The sequence below is a fragment of the Pinus tabuliformis genome, chromosome Q, assembly GCF_031772625.1.
Source record: "Pinus tabuliformis cultivar Carrire ecotype Pingquan chromosome Q, CPIR1, whole genome shotgun sequence".
In the NCBI taxonomy this organism is placed as follows: Eukaryota; Viridiplantae; Streptophyta; class Pinopsida; order Pinales; family Pinaceae; genus Pinus; species Pinus tabuliformis.
This window is the reverse complement of record NC_142296.1, coordinates 995,824,097-995,845,987: the sequence shown is the minus strand read 5'-3', so window position 1 is coordinate 995,845,987 and position 21,891 is coordinate 995,824,097. Positions and strand designations below refer to the sequence as shown.

At 40.0% G+C, this 21,891-nt stretch overlaps 1 protein-coding gene across 1 annotated transcript in view; it reads right to left on the bottom strand.

Moving 5' to 3' along the window:
• Positions 1-21,891, bottom strand: part of LOC149222822 (uncharacterized) — a 496,388-nt gene that overhangs the window by 55,605 nt on the left and 418,892 nt on the right. The window contains exon 18 of the mRNA XM_089387688.1: positions 2,281-2,358. Within this exon, the coding sequence (XP_089243814.1) occupies positions 2,281-2,358 (78 nt within the window). The remainder of the gene's footprint in view (positions 1-2,280; positions 2,359-21,891) is intronic.

The window sequence follows — 21,891 nt, the reverse complement described above, 5'->3', positions numbered from 1 at the left end:
ATTTTTAATGTTTTAAAAAAATTATTAGAAAAAACAATGGGGGACCGCATATGCATCCCCCCGGCGTCTCCCTTGCGTCCCCCTTGCATCCCTTCGGCATCCCCCTGTCCCCCCCTACAAAGGAGTCACGTTTCATCGCCAGAAAAATGTCCCCCCCAAAATTTCCCCGAGTTTCACCAAAAAGGGGACATGGGGGAAACGTTTCCCCTAGAGTTTCCCCGTCCCCAGAACGTGGGGGAGTGCCGGGGCGCATCCCCCACCCTAGGGGATGCATTCTCATGGAACACTAAAGATAAGCAAGAAGTCTATAAGAAGAAGACTTCTAGCAGAAATTCTTGCAGAAAATGGAAGTGGAGTCGCCACTTGAACATGAATCTATCTCCAAAATCCAAAAGGCAAAAACCGAAAAAATCAGTTATAGTGCCTTCCCCCCCTTTTATACGCAAGAGGTTTCTTTCCCCTTCGAAATTTCTCCACCCCCTAGCATAAGAATCTTCTCCACCCTTCCTGGCTATCTGCCACCTGCAATTTCCTTTTTGATTTTAGGCGTTCACCGTTCTCGTTGTTTTATAACACTTATATATAAAATGGCTTGTAACTTTAATTCTTTTATAATGCTTATTATATGACTTTTAATTCCTACGTATTAAGTTATTTAATAAACTTTTGTATAAAGTTATGGTATGTATGTGAAAAGGTCTTATTCCATATACATAATTATGATGACTGATGTCGAGATCCAATGTTAACAAAATATATATATAATATATATATATATATATATCAATTATTGTTCACATTTTGTATATCATATACCACATATATATGATGTCCTTTAATGTCAATAAGTTTCATTGAATAATTAATAATTTATTATATGAACATTTGGGTTTAACTCAGTTATACGTTAGGTGTTATACCAAAGTAAGCATAGCGGTTTGTTTAATTGAGTTTATTATTGAATGAGCTTATTAATTAATGGGTTTAATAGATTCACACAATCCTAGACTTATTTCATTCATGAAATTCTTGATAGTTAGATACTTTATTTATTATTAATTCATTTATCCATATTTGGCCACTCTTCATAGCCAAATAGATATACTAGTGCAGTCTTGAGCATGGGGGCCAAAAATCTATCTAAAGTCTTCTGGATTTGGGGACTGTATAGGTAAACCCCAGATAGGTTGGGAGGAAAATGACGGTTTGGTAAGGGAGTGGGAGCCATAGAGGGCGAGAAACACCTTCAAACAGGAGTTCCAGATAAATACTCACTAATGATTTGATAAATTCTGTTTTAAAATTTCACTGTCTGGATTCTGAGCATAAATTTTGTTAAAATCTGTTGATTTCTGAAATTACGGCTTTACATCATATATCAACACTTATAAGCACTCTGATAATATTTTGGAAAAAAAACCAATTTGGGTGCTAACAAGGACCATTTTGACATTCTTTTTGTTATATTTAGGTTCATTTTCACACATGGATGAAAGTTTTCTGTCCTTGGTATGCGTTATTAGTTATAGTATGAGCAGATATGCATTTCTAAACTTTTTTCTGAAATTTTAAGAAGTTTGAGTACGTTCCTACACCCTTCATGTAGGTACACTGTTTGATATACTCTAACCTAACCCCATATTTAGATGTGTTATAGATGATCTCTGCTTTAAATTTTGATAACCTATCATGATCACAAATTTAAACTTTTGAAGTAAAGCTAGTTGCTCATGCCAAAACCTAGGAGTATTGATTTTTCTGATGTACTTGCATGTGAAACATCAACTGATTGTACTGATCGTCACATAAGATGCTTGTATTCATTGGATAAGATTGATTTGATACCCTATAATGATCGCAAATTTAAACTTTTGAGGTAACGCTAGTTGCTCATGCCAAAACCTAGGAGAGTTGATTTTCTAATGTACTTCCATGTGAAGCATCAATTGATTGTACCGGTCGTCACATAAGATGCTTGTATTGGTTGGACAAAATTGATTTGATTGATTGATTTGCAAAGGAAGAAAGATTTCTATTCTGCAAATACCTTAATGTTTAGTGGATGGATTTTTTCCTGTATATATGTTGTATGAAAGAAAAGATGAAGATTTGACAAGCCACGGGGAGGAACTTCATGCAATAAAAATAAAAAAGAAACAAATTCTATTGAATGCAATGCTAAAAATATCAACAGATTAATGTAAGTACACACACCTAGAAGTGGAAAATGAAAAAAAGTATAGCATGTCACTAGCACTTGAAAGAGGATTAATAGCATACCACTGATTGACTCTTAGAGAGAATCTTCTCACAAAGTCCAGTATAGTTTGATGGCTTCCATCCGCTCTCTCCCTCATACTGAAACCAAAGGTCATTATAACTTATAAGTAACTGCTAACTCAAACAGCTAGATTCTATACACATGAATAATGTGGAGAACAAAATAATTATTCCTGATTGCTTGGAGTGTGAATGCAACTATCATTTTTTAAAATTTACTTAAATGATAAGTCCCAAAGGTTTATTGGTCCATACAAATCATACAATAGGAATAGAATATTTCATTGTTCAGTACACAATTTTTCCTTAAAAAGTATGCTATTATTATATGCAAAACATTACAAAAAGTACACAATAATGTTGGCATGTTGTCACACCTCAGGTATGAAATACTTGTCCACACTCTAAAAGGAAACACAACAATAACTAAAATACGAAAGCCCAAGAAGCAGGCCAGTCAAGTTCTGAGTTTGTAACAGCCAATTTAGTACAGCATATCATGAAGCCTAGTCAGAAGAGGATGAAATAAAAGCTATATGATAAAAAATAGTAGATTATTGGACAAAAATATTTTGCTTTTCAGTACATAATTTTTTTATCATAAAAGATTATTTTATTGTGTGCAAAAAGGTCACAGTAAAAATGGCATACTGTCACACCCCAGATATGAAATACTAGTCCACAATCTAAGAGAACACAACGATATCTGAAATTTGAAAGGCCAAAACGAGGTGGAAGAAGGCCACAAGAGAGATTGATTGATTTGACAAGTGTTGGAGTGACTCAAGGTCAAGGCAAGGAGAAAAGGCTTCTTACAATGTATATTAGCTAAGCCACGGCTCATGAAACCTTCAAGAAAGTCCTTAATCTGAGGGAAGAAAAACTATGGTTTCCATCTTAGGGAAAACACTTACGGCAAGCAAACTTATAGATGAAATTGAAGTGGATGGCCACCAAATTGATGGGTTTCATTGCAAACCCTATCTACTTGATGTTTAGGCTCTCCAACCACCAAAATCCCCTCTTCTGAGAAATTTACAGCAAGACCTAGCTCTCTTCTCTAGCCTTAAAAGGACCGAAATTTAGGACACAAAATATGGAGAAAACATGAGATTTGTCACCAACAAATTCGACTAGTGCCTTGTCCTTTGGGCATATGGAGTCAAGGATGATTTAAATTGGCTAAACCTGTTTTCAAGGAGGCCGAAATTTGATGCCTTATCAAGCAAGTTTCAAGCATTTACCCACTCAATGAAAACTGGATTTTTAGGGGAGAGTTAAAATGAGTTCACCACTAGGACCATTAAAATGTTATGCATGCAAAATGTATGCAATATCCATCTAGATAGTAATTCAATTAATTTTCAATAAATTAGGGCACAAATTTACCATGACCTAGAAACAATAACTCCATACATTAGAAATAGAAAAATAGATATTCAACAATAAAGAGCACTTACAAGAAAACATGCAAGAATTCCTTCCATTGTCTAAAGAATAGCTCCAAGAAATATCCAAGAATGAGCTCCAAATATCAAAATGCATCCAATATCCAATATAGTTCACAAAAGAGCAGTGCGAGTTTCCTCTATGAGGCCAAATTCCAAGTGTGACGACGATGAGAGATCAAATGAGGTCTGTCCAATATATATATGGTCTAACAAGTCCTGCAAGCCCCTCTACTAATAAAATAATGTGCAAGTAAAGGCCTAGGTCACAAGCTAACACAATAGCTTTTGCAAAATTATATCTCTCCACAAATGCTAGTTGAAATGCTAACGTCATGCATGTGTGGGCCTCTAGAAGGTTTACATTGTGTGATATTCCTACTTAGTGTTTCACTAAGTAAATATCAATTTTTGCTCAATTTTGGCATATTACATGGTTTCACTTAGGAGAAGTGGGCTTAGGGGACCCACATTCGATTTTTGGCATGAGAGGCACCCCAACATTAGAGTTCGATGGAAATATTGCAGTTTTGGTGGAGTGTGGGGGCCACCACAAGGGAATTTCGGCCCACATGGAGAGTACGCTCTCATTGGAGCGAAATTGGTGAGGGGAATTCGATGTGGGCCCACATGGGCAATCTTGGAGGCAAATCAACAAAAGGAAGGAGGGGCTCTCATTTTGCTCATCATCTATCATTTTCAGAATTTGTCTTTTGACATAGCATGCTTGAGCAGTGAGCCAAGTCTGCATGTGCTGTTCAGGACATCGAGTGTTTCCGAGCGAAGATCCCAACCCTTGCTTCGGTGGAGTTTGAGTGCCAGCCCAAGGAGGGAGTTCTACTCGGTCCCAAATCATACCAGCAGTAGTGAGTCGAGTTACAGCAGCGGGGAAAGCTACAGCAGTGCAGGGACTGCGCAATCTTGGCTAGAGGCACTCCGAGAAGTTGAGGAGTGAGGGGAGTTTGTGGAGGAAACTTGGAGGGAAGGCTTGGGGAGCCTTCTAATAGGGTTTGCAGACATTTTTGGAGCATTTAGCAGTAGAATCTTCAGGTGGGTCGATTTGCCCAGTAGAAGAGCCAGTCAAGCCAAAGAGGGTCAAATTTTCGGGGTCAAGCTTTGGCCAAATCCTTTGTGGGTTATTTTGGGTTTCTTGAGTAGAGGTCGGGATTAATTTCCCGGAATTTCTGAGTAGTAGAGAAGGCTCTAGCAGTAGATCATTCTAGGCTGCAACACATTTCTAAGCATCTACAACGTAACACTTGGGCCGAATTACCAACAGATTGGAGTAGTTTGATTCATTGATCATTTTGCGGCTTTGCTAGCTTGACTAGAGAAAGCCGAGGTGCACTCCTTCCAGCGCCTTGTTGTACACCTCTTTCCATTAATAAAATGAGTACACAACGCTGTTTTGAATGCAAATTCATGGTTTGATTGCTTTTTTGGTTTCGTCTGTTTTGCTTTGCATATTTACTATTAATTTGCCCTTAGGGATATTACAGTGGTATCAAAGCTCATAGACTTGGCACATCTCGTGGGAGAAACACAATCTATGACATCGGAGGATAGGCAAAACGTGACATACCGGAGGTAGAGGTATAGAAGAAAGGAATGATAGTTAGATATCACCCCTGATCCTGTGAATGATGAATTTAACTTTTAAATCAATGTAGAATCTAGAACGATGAATATGGATCAATGTATTGCATTATTGAATCTTGTGGTGCATGGATGAATGATGTATGTATTAGTAGCAATGTTGAAATATCGGTATCGGCAAAATATCGGCGAGGGTCCAGAAAACATCTTATCGACAATATCGAGGAAAATATCGGCAAAATATCGGCACATATCGACAAGCATAAAAAATGCATAATATACTCATTTTTTTTCAGATTTTAAAAATATAAAGCAATAACAACATGAAATAAACACATTGGCACATAAATATGAAGAAAGCACTGATATATATGATGTCAAATAGAAATGATACATCAAAGGCGATACCAAATCCTGCTGATCCCTGATAATTGTCCATTCAAGGACTCAAATGTGGAGAACCAATACAAAATAACATCACATATATAAAAGTATCTCATCATCATGAGTTATATGTAGCAAAACAAATAAAACTAGCAACTATCTATCTGAAATCAATGGCCTCTCCCCCTTTTACGGGAAAATATGATGGGTTTTTTGCCAGGCCTGCCCCTAGTAGTAGAAGGCCCTGGCCCTGCCTCTGCACCTAATGTCAAATAATGAGTGCTAGGTATGGAGTTGTGCTCTCCTATATCTATAGCAGATGGTGTTGATGTTGATGCTCCCACAGTGTCCTCCTCCTCCTCCTGCTCCTCCTCTGAGTCCTCCTCTTGTTGCCCCTGTTCTAATGGATCATTTGGCTCTAATCATGAAGGTGACTCCTCCAAGATGGGCTCCTCAGACTTCACCCTCCACTGAGACAATACATTAATATTGTCTCAGTAAATGGCATCTAGATCCATTGGTGCTTCTATTTGCCTCACTTGAAGTCGGATGTTGTAATGCACATACACTAAATCATTGAGGCGTGCGAACTCCAACCTATAAGAGTGTCAAAAAAACTAATGAGTCTCGACTCTTGACTCTTGACACTTGAAGGTCATAAACTAAAAATTACAATAAGTGTAATTGCTCAACTAAAGGTTGGAGCTCAAAGTTATACTTGTTGCGCTTTTTTGCATGTATTTTCTCAAATACACTCTAATTGCGCTCACACCCTGAAGAGCTACATGTTTGACTCAAGATTCTTATGGCCAATTTCGGCAAATTTGGTGCCTTTGCACCATAGCTTCGCCACCAAATATCTACAACAAAATAAAGAAATAAAAAATTCAAAAACTTAAAACATAATTAAACTTTCAAATAAAAGTTACATAATTGAATTTAAAAAAAAATAGAATTATAAGTAAGGAAATTCTAAATTGAAAATTCTAATTTCTAATGAGTGATGACATGTCACTTACATGGCATGAAGAGGGTCCTTTCTCTAATAGCATCATCAAAGCCAAATAGGCCAACACAATCCCGATAAAACTGTTTCTCGCGATTGATTTTGCTACTAAGCTTAGGATCAAGTACCATCCTATGAATACAGGATTGCAGCCCTTCCATCACCTCGCCATCAAAATCAAAGCCGCATTTGTATGAAAATGCAGGTTTGAGGAAGAGTGTTGCTGCATGAATGGGTCGGTGAAGCATCCCTGTCCACCGACTATCAATCACATCCCATAACATAATATGCCTATCAAGGCCGGCAGAACCCTTGTCTGCATAATAAGAATGAATGGCCTCCTTGGCCCTATCCATGGCCTCATACAAATAAGCCATTGCAGGCTTCTCCCCATCTACCAATCTGAGAACCTTTACTATAGGTTCACTAACTGAGCATGCTTCTTCTACTCCACGCCAAAACGTCTCAGAGTACACCATTTTTGCAATGGCTTTCCCGTCCTATCTCCTGCTGTATCTACAATTACGCCAGTCATCAGACACAAAAATTTGCTTCAATTCGAATTGACATCGAAACAAAGACTGAATAGAGTTTGTGGCAAAATGCGTGATCGCAGGATGCCGCAACTCCTTGTTTCTAGTGAACTTCCTCATGAGGCTAAGAACAAAAGCATGGTTATAAATAAACTTGGGGACGCTCCTAGCCATATCAACCGCCTCCTTGATGAAGGAGAGTTTCCCCATATCCTCAAGCAACAAATCGAGACAATGTGTTGCACGCGGAGTCCAGAACAATGTGCGATGCCTCTCCATAAGCATCTTGCCGGCAGACACATAATTAGCTACATTGTCTATTATGACTTGCACCACATTCTGCACACCAATCTCCCGAATGAACCCATCTAACAACTCACATATTGTTGTTGCATCTTTAATATGTTCTGATGCATCCACTGATTTAATAAACATGGTATCTTTAGGACAATGTACCAAGAAATTTAGAAGGGTCCTACCCTTCCTATCTTTCCAACCATCATACATCACTGTGCATCCAGTAACTTCCCATGTTTTTTTCAGCTCCGCCAATCTAGAGTTGATGTCCTGCTTTTCTGCTTAAAGAATTGGTCCCCGCAACTCCTCATATGTAGCACTTTTGTACTCTGGGCCCACAAAAGCAATAGCATCACACATTGGCTGCCAAAATGGATTGGTTTTGGTGATGATGAGAGGTAAGTCGCTCCAGAAAAGACACCTCCCCATGACTCTATCTGCTTCTTGCTTCTCCTTTTTTTTAACAAGTGATTTTATGCCAGGTTGTGATCCATGTCCTATTCGTGGAACAAAAAATGATGACCTCGCACTAGCAGTAGCAGGTGATGCTGTGGAGCCCCTCCCACTACCCTCAACATCAAAATCAGGAGAAGATATCCCAAAAGAACTACCTGCACGTTCAGCCTCGTTTCTTTCTGTCTCTTCCTTCTTTCTGTCTTTTTCATCAATTGTCTCAAGAACTTTTTGTATAAGCTCTGGACTAGAAACTGTTGAAATCCCAACATCATGTCTAGTGAGTCTAGCCAAATGGTATTTCAATCGTGTAACCCCTCCTGTCATCCTGGTCCCACACAATTTGCATGTAAGATATGCTCGATTTGTCCCACCATCAGGCTCCCCTTACTCCCAAAATGGGTCCAAGGCTTTTGGCATATTTGAATTTTGTGGTGAGCTAACTCAAACCTAGGGCACCAAAAGAAATGGAATTAATAAGTAATAACCACGTCATTTTACAAAATAATTTTTTTGCTACATTATTTGCAATGTGAATTCAATGAAAACCCATAAATGACACTAAGAGGGTGCATTTGAAAGTTTTAAAAAAAATGGAGTTTTCTCTCCAAATATGGAGAAAACCCTTGCATTTACTCATGGGCATGAAAATCATAGCAAATGGAAAAGAAAAAAAAAACAAGCAAAATGTTTGTAGGAAAATAGGCAAGCAAGAATAATCCTAAAACTATCAAAAAATTCATTAACATAGGGGTTTATTTGAACATACCTGTTAATGGAAGAAATGATATTGTCTCACTGCTCTTCAATCTTAGATCAACAAAATCTTCGTTGTTGGTGGCGATATCGCTATTCAACACTCAAATCCTCCTTGGCAGCAAGCACATAGCTTTCCCCTTCGTTCTCCAGCAATCAGAAATGAAAATGAATAAAGAAAAAAACAAAATTGACCTTTTCTAGCCACGGCGGCAATTTTTTGCTATTGCCGGGCGATATTTTCAATCGTAGTGCGATATTTTCCCAAGATATCGCTGACATTTCGGAAATATTGTGATATTTTTTGGGAGACAAAATATCGCGATATTTCCTTGGTGATATCTCGTCTCCTCGAAAATATTGCGATATTGTTGAATTGAGGCTTCTGTGATCCATATTATTTATAAGTAGAACTTCGGCGTAAATCACATAAAGAGAGACATTTGTCGACGCGTTTCGAACCAACCAGTGTGGCTCATCGTTAGGACAAGTTGAAGAAACAGATCCAGCTATGCATGCTAAATAGTCTGAGCAGAGCCTCCAACGGCTATCTTGATCAACGGCTAATTTTGACTTAAGGACTGTAGTCAAAAAGTCAAAATGATAATTTAATGTGAGTTATTTAGATTATATAAAAGAAATAATTATAGATGTTGATTCTGTTATTAGTTTAATAAGAATTGTGACTTATAAGGGAAAGAGTTATATTAAGGACATGACATATATATATATATATATATATATATATATATTTGTATATATAAAAATATAAAATATAAATATATGTGAGGCAATTTTAGCATGATAGTTAGTTATAATACCTATATATTATTAGAAAGTTAATAATATATATATATATATATAAAAGTTAGTTGAAAGGTATAATATAAAATGTAAATTAAGGGGAAAGGGTCAATATATAAAAATATATAAGGTAGGCTAGTTAGTTATAATAACTAGAAACATTTAAAAGAAATAATTTTAAATGGTGATAACTTCTTGGTCGGTTAAAAATTTTCTTATTTATATAAATTTAATGGTAATTAATTAGATAAAGGACCTTACTATCATAAAAATATTTATAAGGTAATTTAAGGTGATAGTTAGTTATAGTAATTATATAGTACTAATCCTAAAAAATATAAAACTGAATAAAACTAATTAAGAACGTGAAAAAAGAAATTAATAATAATAATAATAAATAAATAAATACATAAATAAATTAATAATAATAATAATAAATAAATACATAAATAAATTAATAATAATAATATATAATAGCTACGATCATATTAATATAATAATAGTTATGATCATATCCATTAATATCTATCAGGAAGAAGTAAATAGAAAGAGCGCCTAACATAAAAAAGAAGGAGAAGGACCGGAAAAGGCCTAAAACAAGAAGGACAAACCCAAACGAAAGCAAAGAAGATGAGAAAGCGGGGGGAGGGAGAGAAAGACTAGGATGAAAGGGCGGGGATCCAACATCTACTGATCTTCCAGCCATCATCTCTATTGAGATTGTTCGGCCTTCTTTCAATCTCAATAGCTTCCCTGAATTTACGATGATGGAACTGAGCAACTTTGGGAACAACCTTGGCCTCCTCTATACACACCTGATGCTTGGTCTTTTCTGCATGCTCTGCCAACGCTGAAGACTTGGATCTCCCACGTCTTAGGTCGGCTGCATGTTCGCTGATCCTCTGATGGATGGAGCGCCCTGTTTCCCCAATATAGGGGGTCCCACAAGAACAAGGGATCAAGTAGACACCCTTCATGTCCTTAGGGTTAATGGGATCTTTCACCGATCGGAGGAAAAAGCGGATGGTGCTGAGGGGCCTAAAGGTTGAGGGAATCTCATACATCTTAAGGATCCGAGCAATCTTGTCCGTGGTTCCTTGGACATAGGGAAGGTGGACACCTAGACGGTGCTCTTTCTTAATTAACACATTCTTAGAGGCTTTACGGAAAGCCTTCTGACCTAGGCGCCTACTATATCCATTTTCCATAAAGACATCAAGGAGATGGGATCTCTCCTTATCAAAGCTCTCACTATCAGAAATCCTAAGGGCACGAGTAGCGAGGGTGTTAAGAACACCCATCTTCTGAGCAAGGAAATGATGGGAATCTGCATGAAGATACTGCTCAGTATGCGTTTTCTTTCGGAACACAGAGAGGGAGAGATAGCCATCCTTATTCTTGGATATAAGAATATCCAGGAAAGGGAGGCAACCATTGACCTCTTTTTCCATGGTGAACTTAATGGCAGAGGACTGGCTGTTGAGGTGATTAAAGAAGTGTTCCAGCTCCTCTGGGCCATGGGGCCAGATGACATTAGTGTCATCTACATACCTTTTCCAAAGCTTGGGAAGGAGACGAGCCGAGGCTAAAGCTTTGGCTTCGAAATCTTCCATAAAAAGATTAGCAACAATAGGGGAAAGAGGGGAACCCATGGCAACACCACAAGTCTGTTCAAAGAACTCACCCTCGAAACAAAAGAAAGTGGAAGTGAGATAGATCTCCACCAGATGCGCGGTATCGGGATCTGTTAGGCGAAAGATCACTTCCAAGGCCTCCTTTATAGGGATGCAAGTATAAAGGGAGACCACATCAAAGCTGACAAGAATGTCCTCAGGGCTAAGTTTAATATCCTTAAGCTCCTTAACGAAGGATGCAGAGTCTTTCACGAAGGACTCAGTGCGGCCAACCAGGGGCTTAAGTTTGAGGGCAAGGAACTTAGCCAGAAGATAGGTCGGACCACCAATGGTGTTGACGATAGGCCTTAGAGGAGCCCCTTCCTTGTGAATCTTTGGTAACCCATAGATCCTAGGAGCAATGGGATTGCTTTCGATGAGCTTGTGGCACAGGGAACTCACCGAGTTATTCGATTTGATGGCGAGAGCCACAGTCCTAGAAATTTTCTTCAGAGGGTTCTTGGGCAGTTTTTTATAACTGCCACTATTGTGAAGATGATCTAACATCTTCCTACGGTAATCATCCTTGTTAAGGATGACCGTAGCTCCTCCTTTGTCCGCCTTCAGAACTACAATATCTTTGTTCTGATTCAAGGATTTTAGGGCAGAGAATTCCTCATTGCTGAGGTTCTTTCGAGGGGGCTTAGCCTTTTTAAGGACGACCGCACAAAGAGGAATTCTAAGCCCTTAGAAAGGCTAAGCCCCCTCGGAAGAACCTCAACAATGAGGAATTCTCTGCCCTAAAATCCTTGAATCAGAACAAAGATATTGTAGTTCTGAAGGCGGACAAAGGAGCAGCTACGGTCATCCTTAACAAGGATGATTACCGTAGGAAGATGTTAGATCATCTTCACAATAGTGGCAGTTATAAAAAACTGCCCAAGAACCCTCTGAAGAAAATTTCTAGGACTGTGGCTCTCGCCATCAAATCGAATAACTCGGTGAGTTCCCTGTGCCACAAGCTCATCGAAAGCAATCCCATTGCTCCTAGGATCTATGGGTTACCAAAGATTCACAAGGAAGGGGCTCCTCTGAGGCCTATCGTCAACACCATTGGTGGTCCGACCTATCTTCTGGCTAAGTTCCTTGCCCTCAAACTTAAGCCCCTGGTTGGCCGCACTGAGTCCTTCGTGAAAGACTCTGCATCCTTCGTTAAGGAGCTTAAGGATATTAAACTTAGCCCTGAGGACATTCTCGTCAGCTTTGATGTGGTCTCCCTTTATACTTGCATCCCTATAAAGGAGGCCTTGGAAGTGATCTTTCGCCTAAAAGATCCCGATACCGCGCATCTGGTGGAGATTTGTCTCACTTCCACTTTCTTCTGTTTCGAGGGTAAGTTCTTTGAACAAACTTGTGGTGTTGCCATGGGTTCCCCTCTTTCCCCTATTGTTGCTAATCTTTTTATGGAAGATTTCGAAGCCAAAGCTTTAGCCTCGGCTCGTCTCCTTCCCAAGCTTTGGAAAAGGTATGTAGATGACACTAATGTCATCTAGCCCCATGGCCCAGAGGAGCTGGAACACTTCTTTAATCACCTCAACAGCCAGTCCTCTGCCATTAAGTTCACCATGGAAAAAGAGGTCAATGGTTGCCTCCCTTTCCTAGATATTCTTATATCCAAGAATAAGGATGGCTATCTCTCCCTCTCTGTGTTCCGAAAGAAAACGCATACTGAGCAGTATCTTCATGCAGATTCCCATCATTTCCCTGCTCAGAAGATGGGTGTTCTTAACACCCTCGCTACTCGTGCCCTTAGGATTTCTGATAGTGAGAGCTTTGATAAGGAGAGATCCCATCTCCTTGATGTCTTTGTGGAAAATGGATATAGTAGGCGCCTAGGTCAGAAGGCTTTCCGTAAAGCCTCTAAGAATGCGTTAATTAAGAAAGAGCCTAAAGAGCGCCGTCTAGGTGTCCATCTTCCCTATGTCCAAGGAACCACGGACAAGATTGCTCGGATCCTTAAGAGGTATGAGATTCCCTCAACCTTTAGGCCCCTCAGCACCATCTGCAATTCCCTCCGATCGGTGAAAGATCCCATTAACCCTAAGGACATGAAGGGTGTCTACTTGATCCCTTGTTCTTGTGGGACCCCCTATATTGGGGAAATAGGGCGCTCCATCCATCAGAGGATCAGCGAACATGCAGCCGACCTAAGACATGGGAGATCCAAGTCTTCAGCGTTGGCAGAGCATGCAGAAAATACCAAGCATTAGGTGTGTATAGAGGAGGCCAAGGTTGTCGCCAAAGTTGCTCAGTTCCATCATCGTAAATTCAGGGAAGCTATTGAGATTGAAAGAAGGCCGAACAATCTCAATAGAGATGACGGCTGGAAGATCAGTAGATGTTGGATCCCCGCCCTTTCATCCTAGTCTTTCTCTCCCTCCCCCCCGGCTTTCTCATCTTCTTTGCTTTCGTTTGGGTTTGTCCTTCTTGTTTTAGGCCTTTTCCGGTCCTTCTCCTTCTTTTTTATGTTAGGCGCTCTTTCTATTTACTTCTTCCTGATAGATATTAATGGATATGATCATAACTATTATTATATTAATATGATCGTAGCTATTATATATTATTATTATTATTAATTTATTTATGTATTTATTTATTATTATTATTATTATTTTTTTTTAATAATTTATTTATGTATTTATTTATTTATTATTATTATTATTATTATTTTTTTTTTCACGTTCTTAATTAGTTTTATTCAGTTTTATTTTTTAGGATTAGTACTATATAATTACTATAACTAACTATCACCTTAAATTACCTTATAAATATTTTTATGAAAGTAAGGTCCTTTATCTAATTAATTACCATTAAATTTATATAAATAAGAAAATTTTTAACCGACCAAGAAGTTATCACCATTTAAAATTATTTCTTTTAAAGGTTTCTAGTTATTATAACTAACTAGCCTACCTTATATATTTTTATATATTGACCCTTTCCCCTTAATTTACATTTTATATTATACCTTTCAACTAACTTTTATTATTATTTTTATTTATATATTTATTTATATATATTTATATATTTATTATTAACTTTCTAATAATATATAGGTATTATAACTAACTATCATGCTAAAATTGCCTCACATATATTTATATTTTATATTTTTATATATACAAATATATATATATATATATATATATATATATATAGATAAGTCATGTCCTTAATATAACTATTTCCCTTATAAGTCACAATTCTTATTAAACTAATAACAGAATCAACATCTATAATTATTTCTTTTATATAATCTAAATAACTCCCATTAAATTATCATTTTGACTTTTTGACTACAGTCCTTAAGTCAAAATTAGTCGTTGATCAAGATAGCCGTTGGAGGCTCTGCTCAGACTATTTAGCATGCATAGCTGGATCTGTTTCTTCAACTTGTCCTGACGATGAGCCACACTGGTTGGTTCGAAACGCGTCGACAAATGTCTCTCTTTATGTGATTTACGCCGAAGTTCTACTTATAAATTGCGATATTGTCTTCACTGATTAGTAGGAATAATGATCATGGATCAGTGTATTTCATCATTTAATTCAATTATGTATGGATCAATGTATTTATACTTTCATCATTGAATATGGATATGAAATATATATATACACCCCAACATACCACCGTCCCCCCCAAAATTTCCCTAAAATTTGAGGGTACTCCCACATATCAACCCTGTGCATCTCCTCGCACCCGTGTGCCCTTGTCCTAGAGTCTTGGTGGAACATAGGTCTTTGAAAATCAATAATCTAATATTACATAAATGTATGCTTGACTCAAGTGCCTTTGTGAATGTCATGCCTTTAAGAGTCATGAACCAATTGGGAATGCAAATTACTTGGCCTTACAAGAATGTGCGTAGCTTCAACTCAAAGTCCATTCTTGTGCATGGTTTAGTCAAGGATGTTGATGTCACTTTCACTGCTAACAAAGATATATCTGTATTAATGGATATAAAAATCATTGATGTTCCTCATGCCTAGGACATGCTCTTGTCACGACAATGGTTAATATCTATTGGTGGGCATTTATAAATGGATCTATCATATGCTACAATACCCACCACTGATGGGAAACTATTCATTCTATATTTATTATTGCAAACCACATAAAGCTAACCATATGAAGACATTGACCCTTTTCCTTTACCCAATCATCTTGGCAAGACCAAGCATAACACAACTCCTTCAAAATTGCAAGGGAAATGGAATCACTTTGAGCCAAGAATCCTAGAAATACCTAAGGTGGTTGATGCACTAGGAGGAGATGTATGTCAATTAAATCCAATGCCTCCCTCCAAAGGTAAAAGACATAATTACCAAAGAAACAAAAATAAAAAATGGGTCCAAAAACAGAGGAAATATTTCCAAGTGGGAGATATAGTACTTATGGATGGTGTTGGAACTTCTAATTTTAACTCGTTAGAAATTCTTCCTGTACTATCTGGTTTATTTCTACCTATTTGTTTAATTACTCAACAAGTTATTTACCATGTAAATACTGAAAATAAACACAAGTACAGTATCAACATCTACAGATCATCAACTGAAAGAAAACAAGCACACAAGTGACACCGTTATTTTTGGACCAATGTCCCCAGAGAAACCCAATGCGGGAAAACCGGTGCAGCTATTCAGAGGGTTTTATTATTATGCAATTTTCAGAATACAACTAGGGTGCCAGAAATGGCTCACCTAACAGAGAATGCCCTCGACAGTAGTACCTCTCCGCTAAGACAGGTATTCTGGCTGATTAATCACTGGATGAACGATCCCACAACAACAACTGCAGTTTCCACTACTCTACGTCACTCTGATAGGGACTGCGTCACCCTTCCCAGCTCACCAACACCCAATCTACCCCACGAAACTCCTCCCAGCGTTGCCTCTTGGCCCTGCGTCAACTCTTCTAGCCTCTGCATAGCTACTGAAGCTTCTGCGTCAACCCTTACACCCTCTGCGTCGCCCACGCTGGCCTCTTCTAACCCCTCGCTGCTGATCACTGATTCACTTTTGCTTATCAACCCCGCTCTAGCAAAATGAATGACTGATCACTCTGGTGTATTCTCCAACTGACCCTGAAGCGTCCTCTTATACTTTTCCTGTTGGTCCTTCAAAGGCCGAGATTACATCTCTAATCAACGGCTAAGATTAGATTTGGCTTGATCCATAACTTTTGGAACCTTCTAACCTAGTTTTATATTAATACCCATTAATATTTTATTTTTCCCAAGTTTAGACTTACTGACTTAGGAACTCCGTTAAAAATATTAATTATTTTAATATCTCTCAAACCGAGTACAATTTGTCCAAACCATTTCTGGCTCTTGGAGATCTCATGTGCTTTAGCCTCTCCACCAATTTTCATGGCTAGAGCACATCCTATGCTACCCCCAATCAACACTCCCTCTTAGCTAGTAATACTCTACACTAAGCATCACTCTAATTATCCGGGACCGGTACCTGTGCTGATGCTAGGCCTCCCTGCCCGACATCCTCTGCACTGCTGCATTCTGTACTGCTGCCCATGGCTCTGCCACTGCCACTGTTGCATCGTACGTCAACTCCCTCTGCATCCGTGCTGCTGCTAGTCCATTCTCTCAACACTGCATTTGCACTGCATCCGCCTCTCATCATGCTGCATCGTGCTACTGCACTGCAACTCAGTTACTGAGAAGTAAGTAACTGATCCACCCAACTTCTGACATCCCTGTCAGGCTAGAAACACTCCTGATGCTAAAGCTCCCTCTGCCGCTAACAAGTGCTCCTTCTACTGACCTCTATGTTGTTGCAACAATTCCCTGCATCTCACACCGTTGCACACCTCTCTATGCCATCTTGCACTAAGGCAACACTCCCATGCCTCTCGCACTGTTGCATCCTGCTAGCCTCGCACTGTCCGGGGACTCCTGCACTATAGCACTCTCTGCCGCTTCATTTGCATCTGTCTCTACCGACATCCGCCAGTCCTACTACTCCTCTTTAGGGCTCCTGTGGCAAGGTATAATCGAATAGGTTGGGTACCTCAAGGATCCTACCCCTCATCGCCTATAGTCTACCTGACTACAGCTCGATGTCTCCCCACTTCTTCTCAAGTGGCACATGAGCACTCATGGCACAATCGTTCTCCTCCACTTCTTTCTCTTCCTTTGCAGGCGCTACCTTCGAGTCCGAAGCCTCTGCCTTGCTCTTCTTCCTAGGACACTGGTTCGTAAAATGACCCAGTTCCCCACAATGGAAGCACTTGACGTTGGAGAGGTCCTTCTTCTCCCTCTTCTCCTGCTTCCCCATAGATGCTAGAGCCACATACTCTTCTTCCTCCTTCTTGATTCTGACTCCTTTGCTGCTACTCCCCGCCTTGTTCAGTCGTTTGATCTCTTCTTGACGAAGAGTTGCCCACGGTTCTTCCCAATCTGGAAGACTCGTCCTGCCCAGTATGCTCTAGACAAATGCCTCCCAATCCTCAGAAACTGCATTCAGTGCGGTCCTCAACATCAATTCCTCATCCAGCGTGGCCCCTATGGAAGTTAGCTAGTCACGGATCTCCTTCAAGCAACCGAGGAAGACATTTATCTGCTCTCCCTTCTACATCTGGTATGCCCTTAGCTAATTCTCCAGGAGCATCTTCCTCTGCACGGAAGTATGCTAGTACAATGTCTTCAAGGAATCCCACATCTCTTTTGTCGTTTCTTCTCGGCAATATGTGGTACCACATGATCCTTGACCCCATCAAGGATGATGCACTTAGCGTTCTCCATTGCCTCCTCGTACCTTTCATTAGCTACCGGGTCAACTAGGACAACTATCACTCTCGTGACGAAGCCCTTGAGGCGATGTCTGTCTAGAATGGACAAGATCCTGGCCTTCCAGACCATAAAGTTGGACGCTCCGTCCAGCCTATCCTGATCTCTCAGCCCATTCACGACCATCTCACTACTCTTCTTTCGACTCCTCCGAGTCTCTCTACTTCCCTCTGGAAGTCCTATGTTCGACTCCTGCTAAGTCTCTCAACTTCCCGTCTGGAAGTTCTTGGTTCGACTCCCTCTAAGTCTCGATTTCCCTTCTGGGAATCCCTTTGCCAAAGTCGGGTTGCTCCATTCCGATCGTCTGTGCAACTACACCACTGATCCAGATTCCTTGGCGAGAAATCTGCTTCGGCAGCAACTCCCTCCCCTTGGTCTTGCCCTATTAGGTATTGTTCTGACCACAATACCCCACTAGCTTTGCTCCGCAAACTACCCATAGCCTCATATGCCCCGACAACTAGAGGATTGAGCCACTTGGCTTTGCGCAATCCCGGCACTGGCAAATCAACTCCCTCAGCCAATTGCATCAGCCCTCCTGGCCACAGTGTGGCTCTACATGAGCTTGATTCTGCCTCCCACAACCTCTGCGGTGGCCTTTCTCTGGCCCAGACTGATGACACAGTCTCTCTGCGTCACTCCTTCCTCAGTCGCCTTCTGCACGGATTAGCTCTGTCACTTGGGACCGTTGAATCTACTGCCACTGCTCTGCTAGATGATGCTTTCAGTTATCCTATGATCCGCAACCACCCTCTGATACCATGTTGGAATTTCTAATTTTAACTCGTTAGAAATTCTTCCTGTACTATCTGGTTTATTTCTGCCTACTTGTTTAATTACTTAACAAGTTATTTACCATGTAAACACTGAAAATAAACACAAATACAATATCAACATCTACAGATCATCAACTGAAAGAAAACAAGCACATAAGTGACACTGTTATTTTTGGACCAATGTCCCCAGAAAAACCTAATGCGGGAAAACTGGTGAAGCTATTCAAAGTGTTTTATTATTATGCAGTTTTTAGAATACAACTAGGGTGCCAGAAATAGCTCACCCAACAGAGAATGCCCTCGACAGTAATACCTCTCCTCTAAGACAGATATTCTGGTTGATTAATCACTGGATGAACAATCCATAGCAACAATTGCAGTTTCCACTACTCTGCGTCACTCTAATAGGGATTACGCCACCCTTCTCGACTCATCAACACCCAGTCTGCCCCACGAAACTCCCCCTAGCGCTGCCTCTTGGCCCTGCGTCAGCTCTTCTAGCCTCTGCGCAGCTACTGAAGCTTCTGCGTCAACCTTTACACCCTTTGCATCACCCACGCTGGCCTCTTCTAGCTCTGCGCAACACCCAGTTGCCTCTGCGTCAACCTCTCCAGGCTCTACACTGTCTCTTTGTTACTAGCTCTATCTCTCTGCAATGTATTCACTTCCCCTCACTACTGATCACTAATTCACTTTTGCTTAGCAACCCCGCTCTAGCAAAATGAATGACTGATCACTCTGGTGTATTCTCCAACTAACCCTCAAGCCTCCTCTTATACTTTTTCTATTGATCCTTCAACGACCAAGATTACATCTCTAATCAATGGCTAAGATTATATTTGGCTTGATCCATGACTTTTGGAACCTTCTAACCCAGTTTTATATTACTACCCATTAATATTTTATTTTTCCTAAGTTTAGACTTAGGAATTCCATTAAAAATATTAATTATTTTAATATCTCCCAAACCGAGTACAATCTGTCCAAATCATTTCTGGGTCTTGGAGATCTCATGTGCTTTAGCCTCTCCACCAGATTTCATGGCTAGAGAACATCCGATGCTACTGCAAATCAACAGATGGCAGGGGATATAGTGGGAGTATTGATAAAGGGATTTATCAAAGCCCTAGAGGTGGATTTATTGGAAGGCAAGACAAGGCCCCATATGCCTATGACAACAAAAACTACAACATGTTTTCTCCATTATTTAGACCAGATGTTGAGTGCTACCTATGTCAGAACTTTGGCCATTTTGCATGAGATTGTAGAAGAAGCTTGACATGGACCTCGTAGAACTAGGAAGGAAAGGCATTCACCAAGAAAAAATACAAGGCCACTAGGGTCTGACATAGAAAACATATTTCACAATGAATTCCTACACAATTGGAAAATGCACAGAAATAGGGGAAGCCTATAGGAGAGCATATTGTCAAGGGGAGCCCATGTAATGGAAGAGATGATACATTAGGAAAGCATGTGTTGATTTGGGGTAGCATCAGATGTGCTCTAGCCATAAAAATTGGTGGAGAGGTTAAAGCACATGAGATCTCCAAGACCCAGAAATTGTTTGGGTAGATTGTACCTGGTTTGGGAGATATTAAAATAATTAATATTTTTAATGGAGTTCCTAAGTCTAAACTTAGCAAAAATAAAATATTAATGGGTATTAATATAAAACTGAGTTAGAAGATTCCAAAAGTCATGGATCAAGCCAAATCTAATCTTGGCCGTTGATTAGAGATGTAATCTCGGCCGTTGAAAGACCGACAGGAAAAGTATAAGAGGAGGCTCGAGAGTCAGTTGGAGAACACACCAGAGTGATCAGTCATTCGATTTGCTAGAGTAGGGTTACTAAGCAAAGTCGAATCAGTGATCAGCAGCAAGGGGTAGTGAGTACTAGACAGAGAGGCAGAGATAGTGCTGAGAGACCAGCAGCCAAAGCAAGCCATGCAAAGCCCAACAGAAACAGTGCAAAGGCCAGAGGTCCTGCGTCATCCATGTAGAGGGCAGCAAGAGTGACGCAGAGGGTCCCAGAGGCTACGTAGTGCCTCAGAGGGCTGACGCAGAGCAACAGGAGGTTGACTCAGTGCTTCAGAGTTACTGGAGAGGGTTTCATGCAACAGGTTTTATAAATACTTGTTTCCGAATAGAGAGGCATTATCGCCAGTTGTTTTTCTTTGTCGGGTGAGCCAGTTTGGCACCTAGTTGTACACAAGGATATACTACATAATAATAATCCCTCAAAATTGCTGCATTGGTTTTCCATTATTAGGTTTTTCTGGGGACGTTTGTCCAAAAATAACAGTGTCACTTGTGTGTTTGTTTTCTTTCAGTTGTTGATCTGTAGATGTTGAGACTGTATTGTGTTTATTTCGTTATTTATATGTTTTAAATAACTTGTTCAAATTTAACAAGTAGAAGGAATAAACCAAAAGAATACAAATAAAATTTCTAACAGATAGACTTAGAAATTTCAACATGATATCAGAGCGTAGTTGCAGATCACAAGAAAGCTGAAGGAATCAGCTGAGCAGACCATTTGCAGCAGAAACAAATGTCCCGAGTGACAGAAGTTGTTCCTTGCAGAAAGTGACAGAAGAAGGGTTGACGTAGAGGGACTGCGTCATCAGTCCAGGCCAGAGAGAGGCCAACACAAAGGCTGAGGAGGGCAGAAAAGGCTCACGCAGAGACCAGGAGGGTTGATGCAGTTGGCTAGGGGAGCATTTCAGCCAGTGCCAGGATTGCGCAAAGCCTAAAGGCTAAGTCCTTCAGTTGCTGGGGCATAGGAAGTTGTGGGCACTTAGCGGGAGCCAAGCTAGTGGGGTACTGTGGGCAAAACAATACCTAACATGGAAAAAGTAATGTAGAGGGAGTTGCTACTAAGGCGGATTTCTAGCCAAGGAATCCGGATCAGTGTTGCAGGTGCACAGGAGATCGAAGAGGTGCGACTTGACAGTTGGCGGGCGGATTTCCAAGAGGGAAATCGAGACTCAAAGGGAGTCTAGCAGAGAACTTTCAGGAGGGAAGTAGCAACTCAGAGGGAGTCGAAGAGAGAACTCCCAGGAGGGAAGTAAAG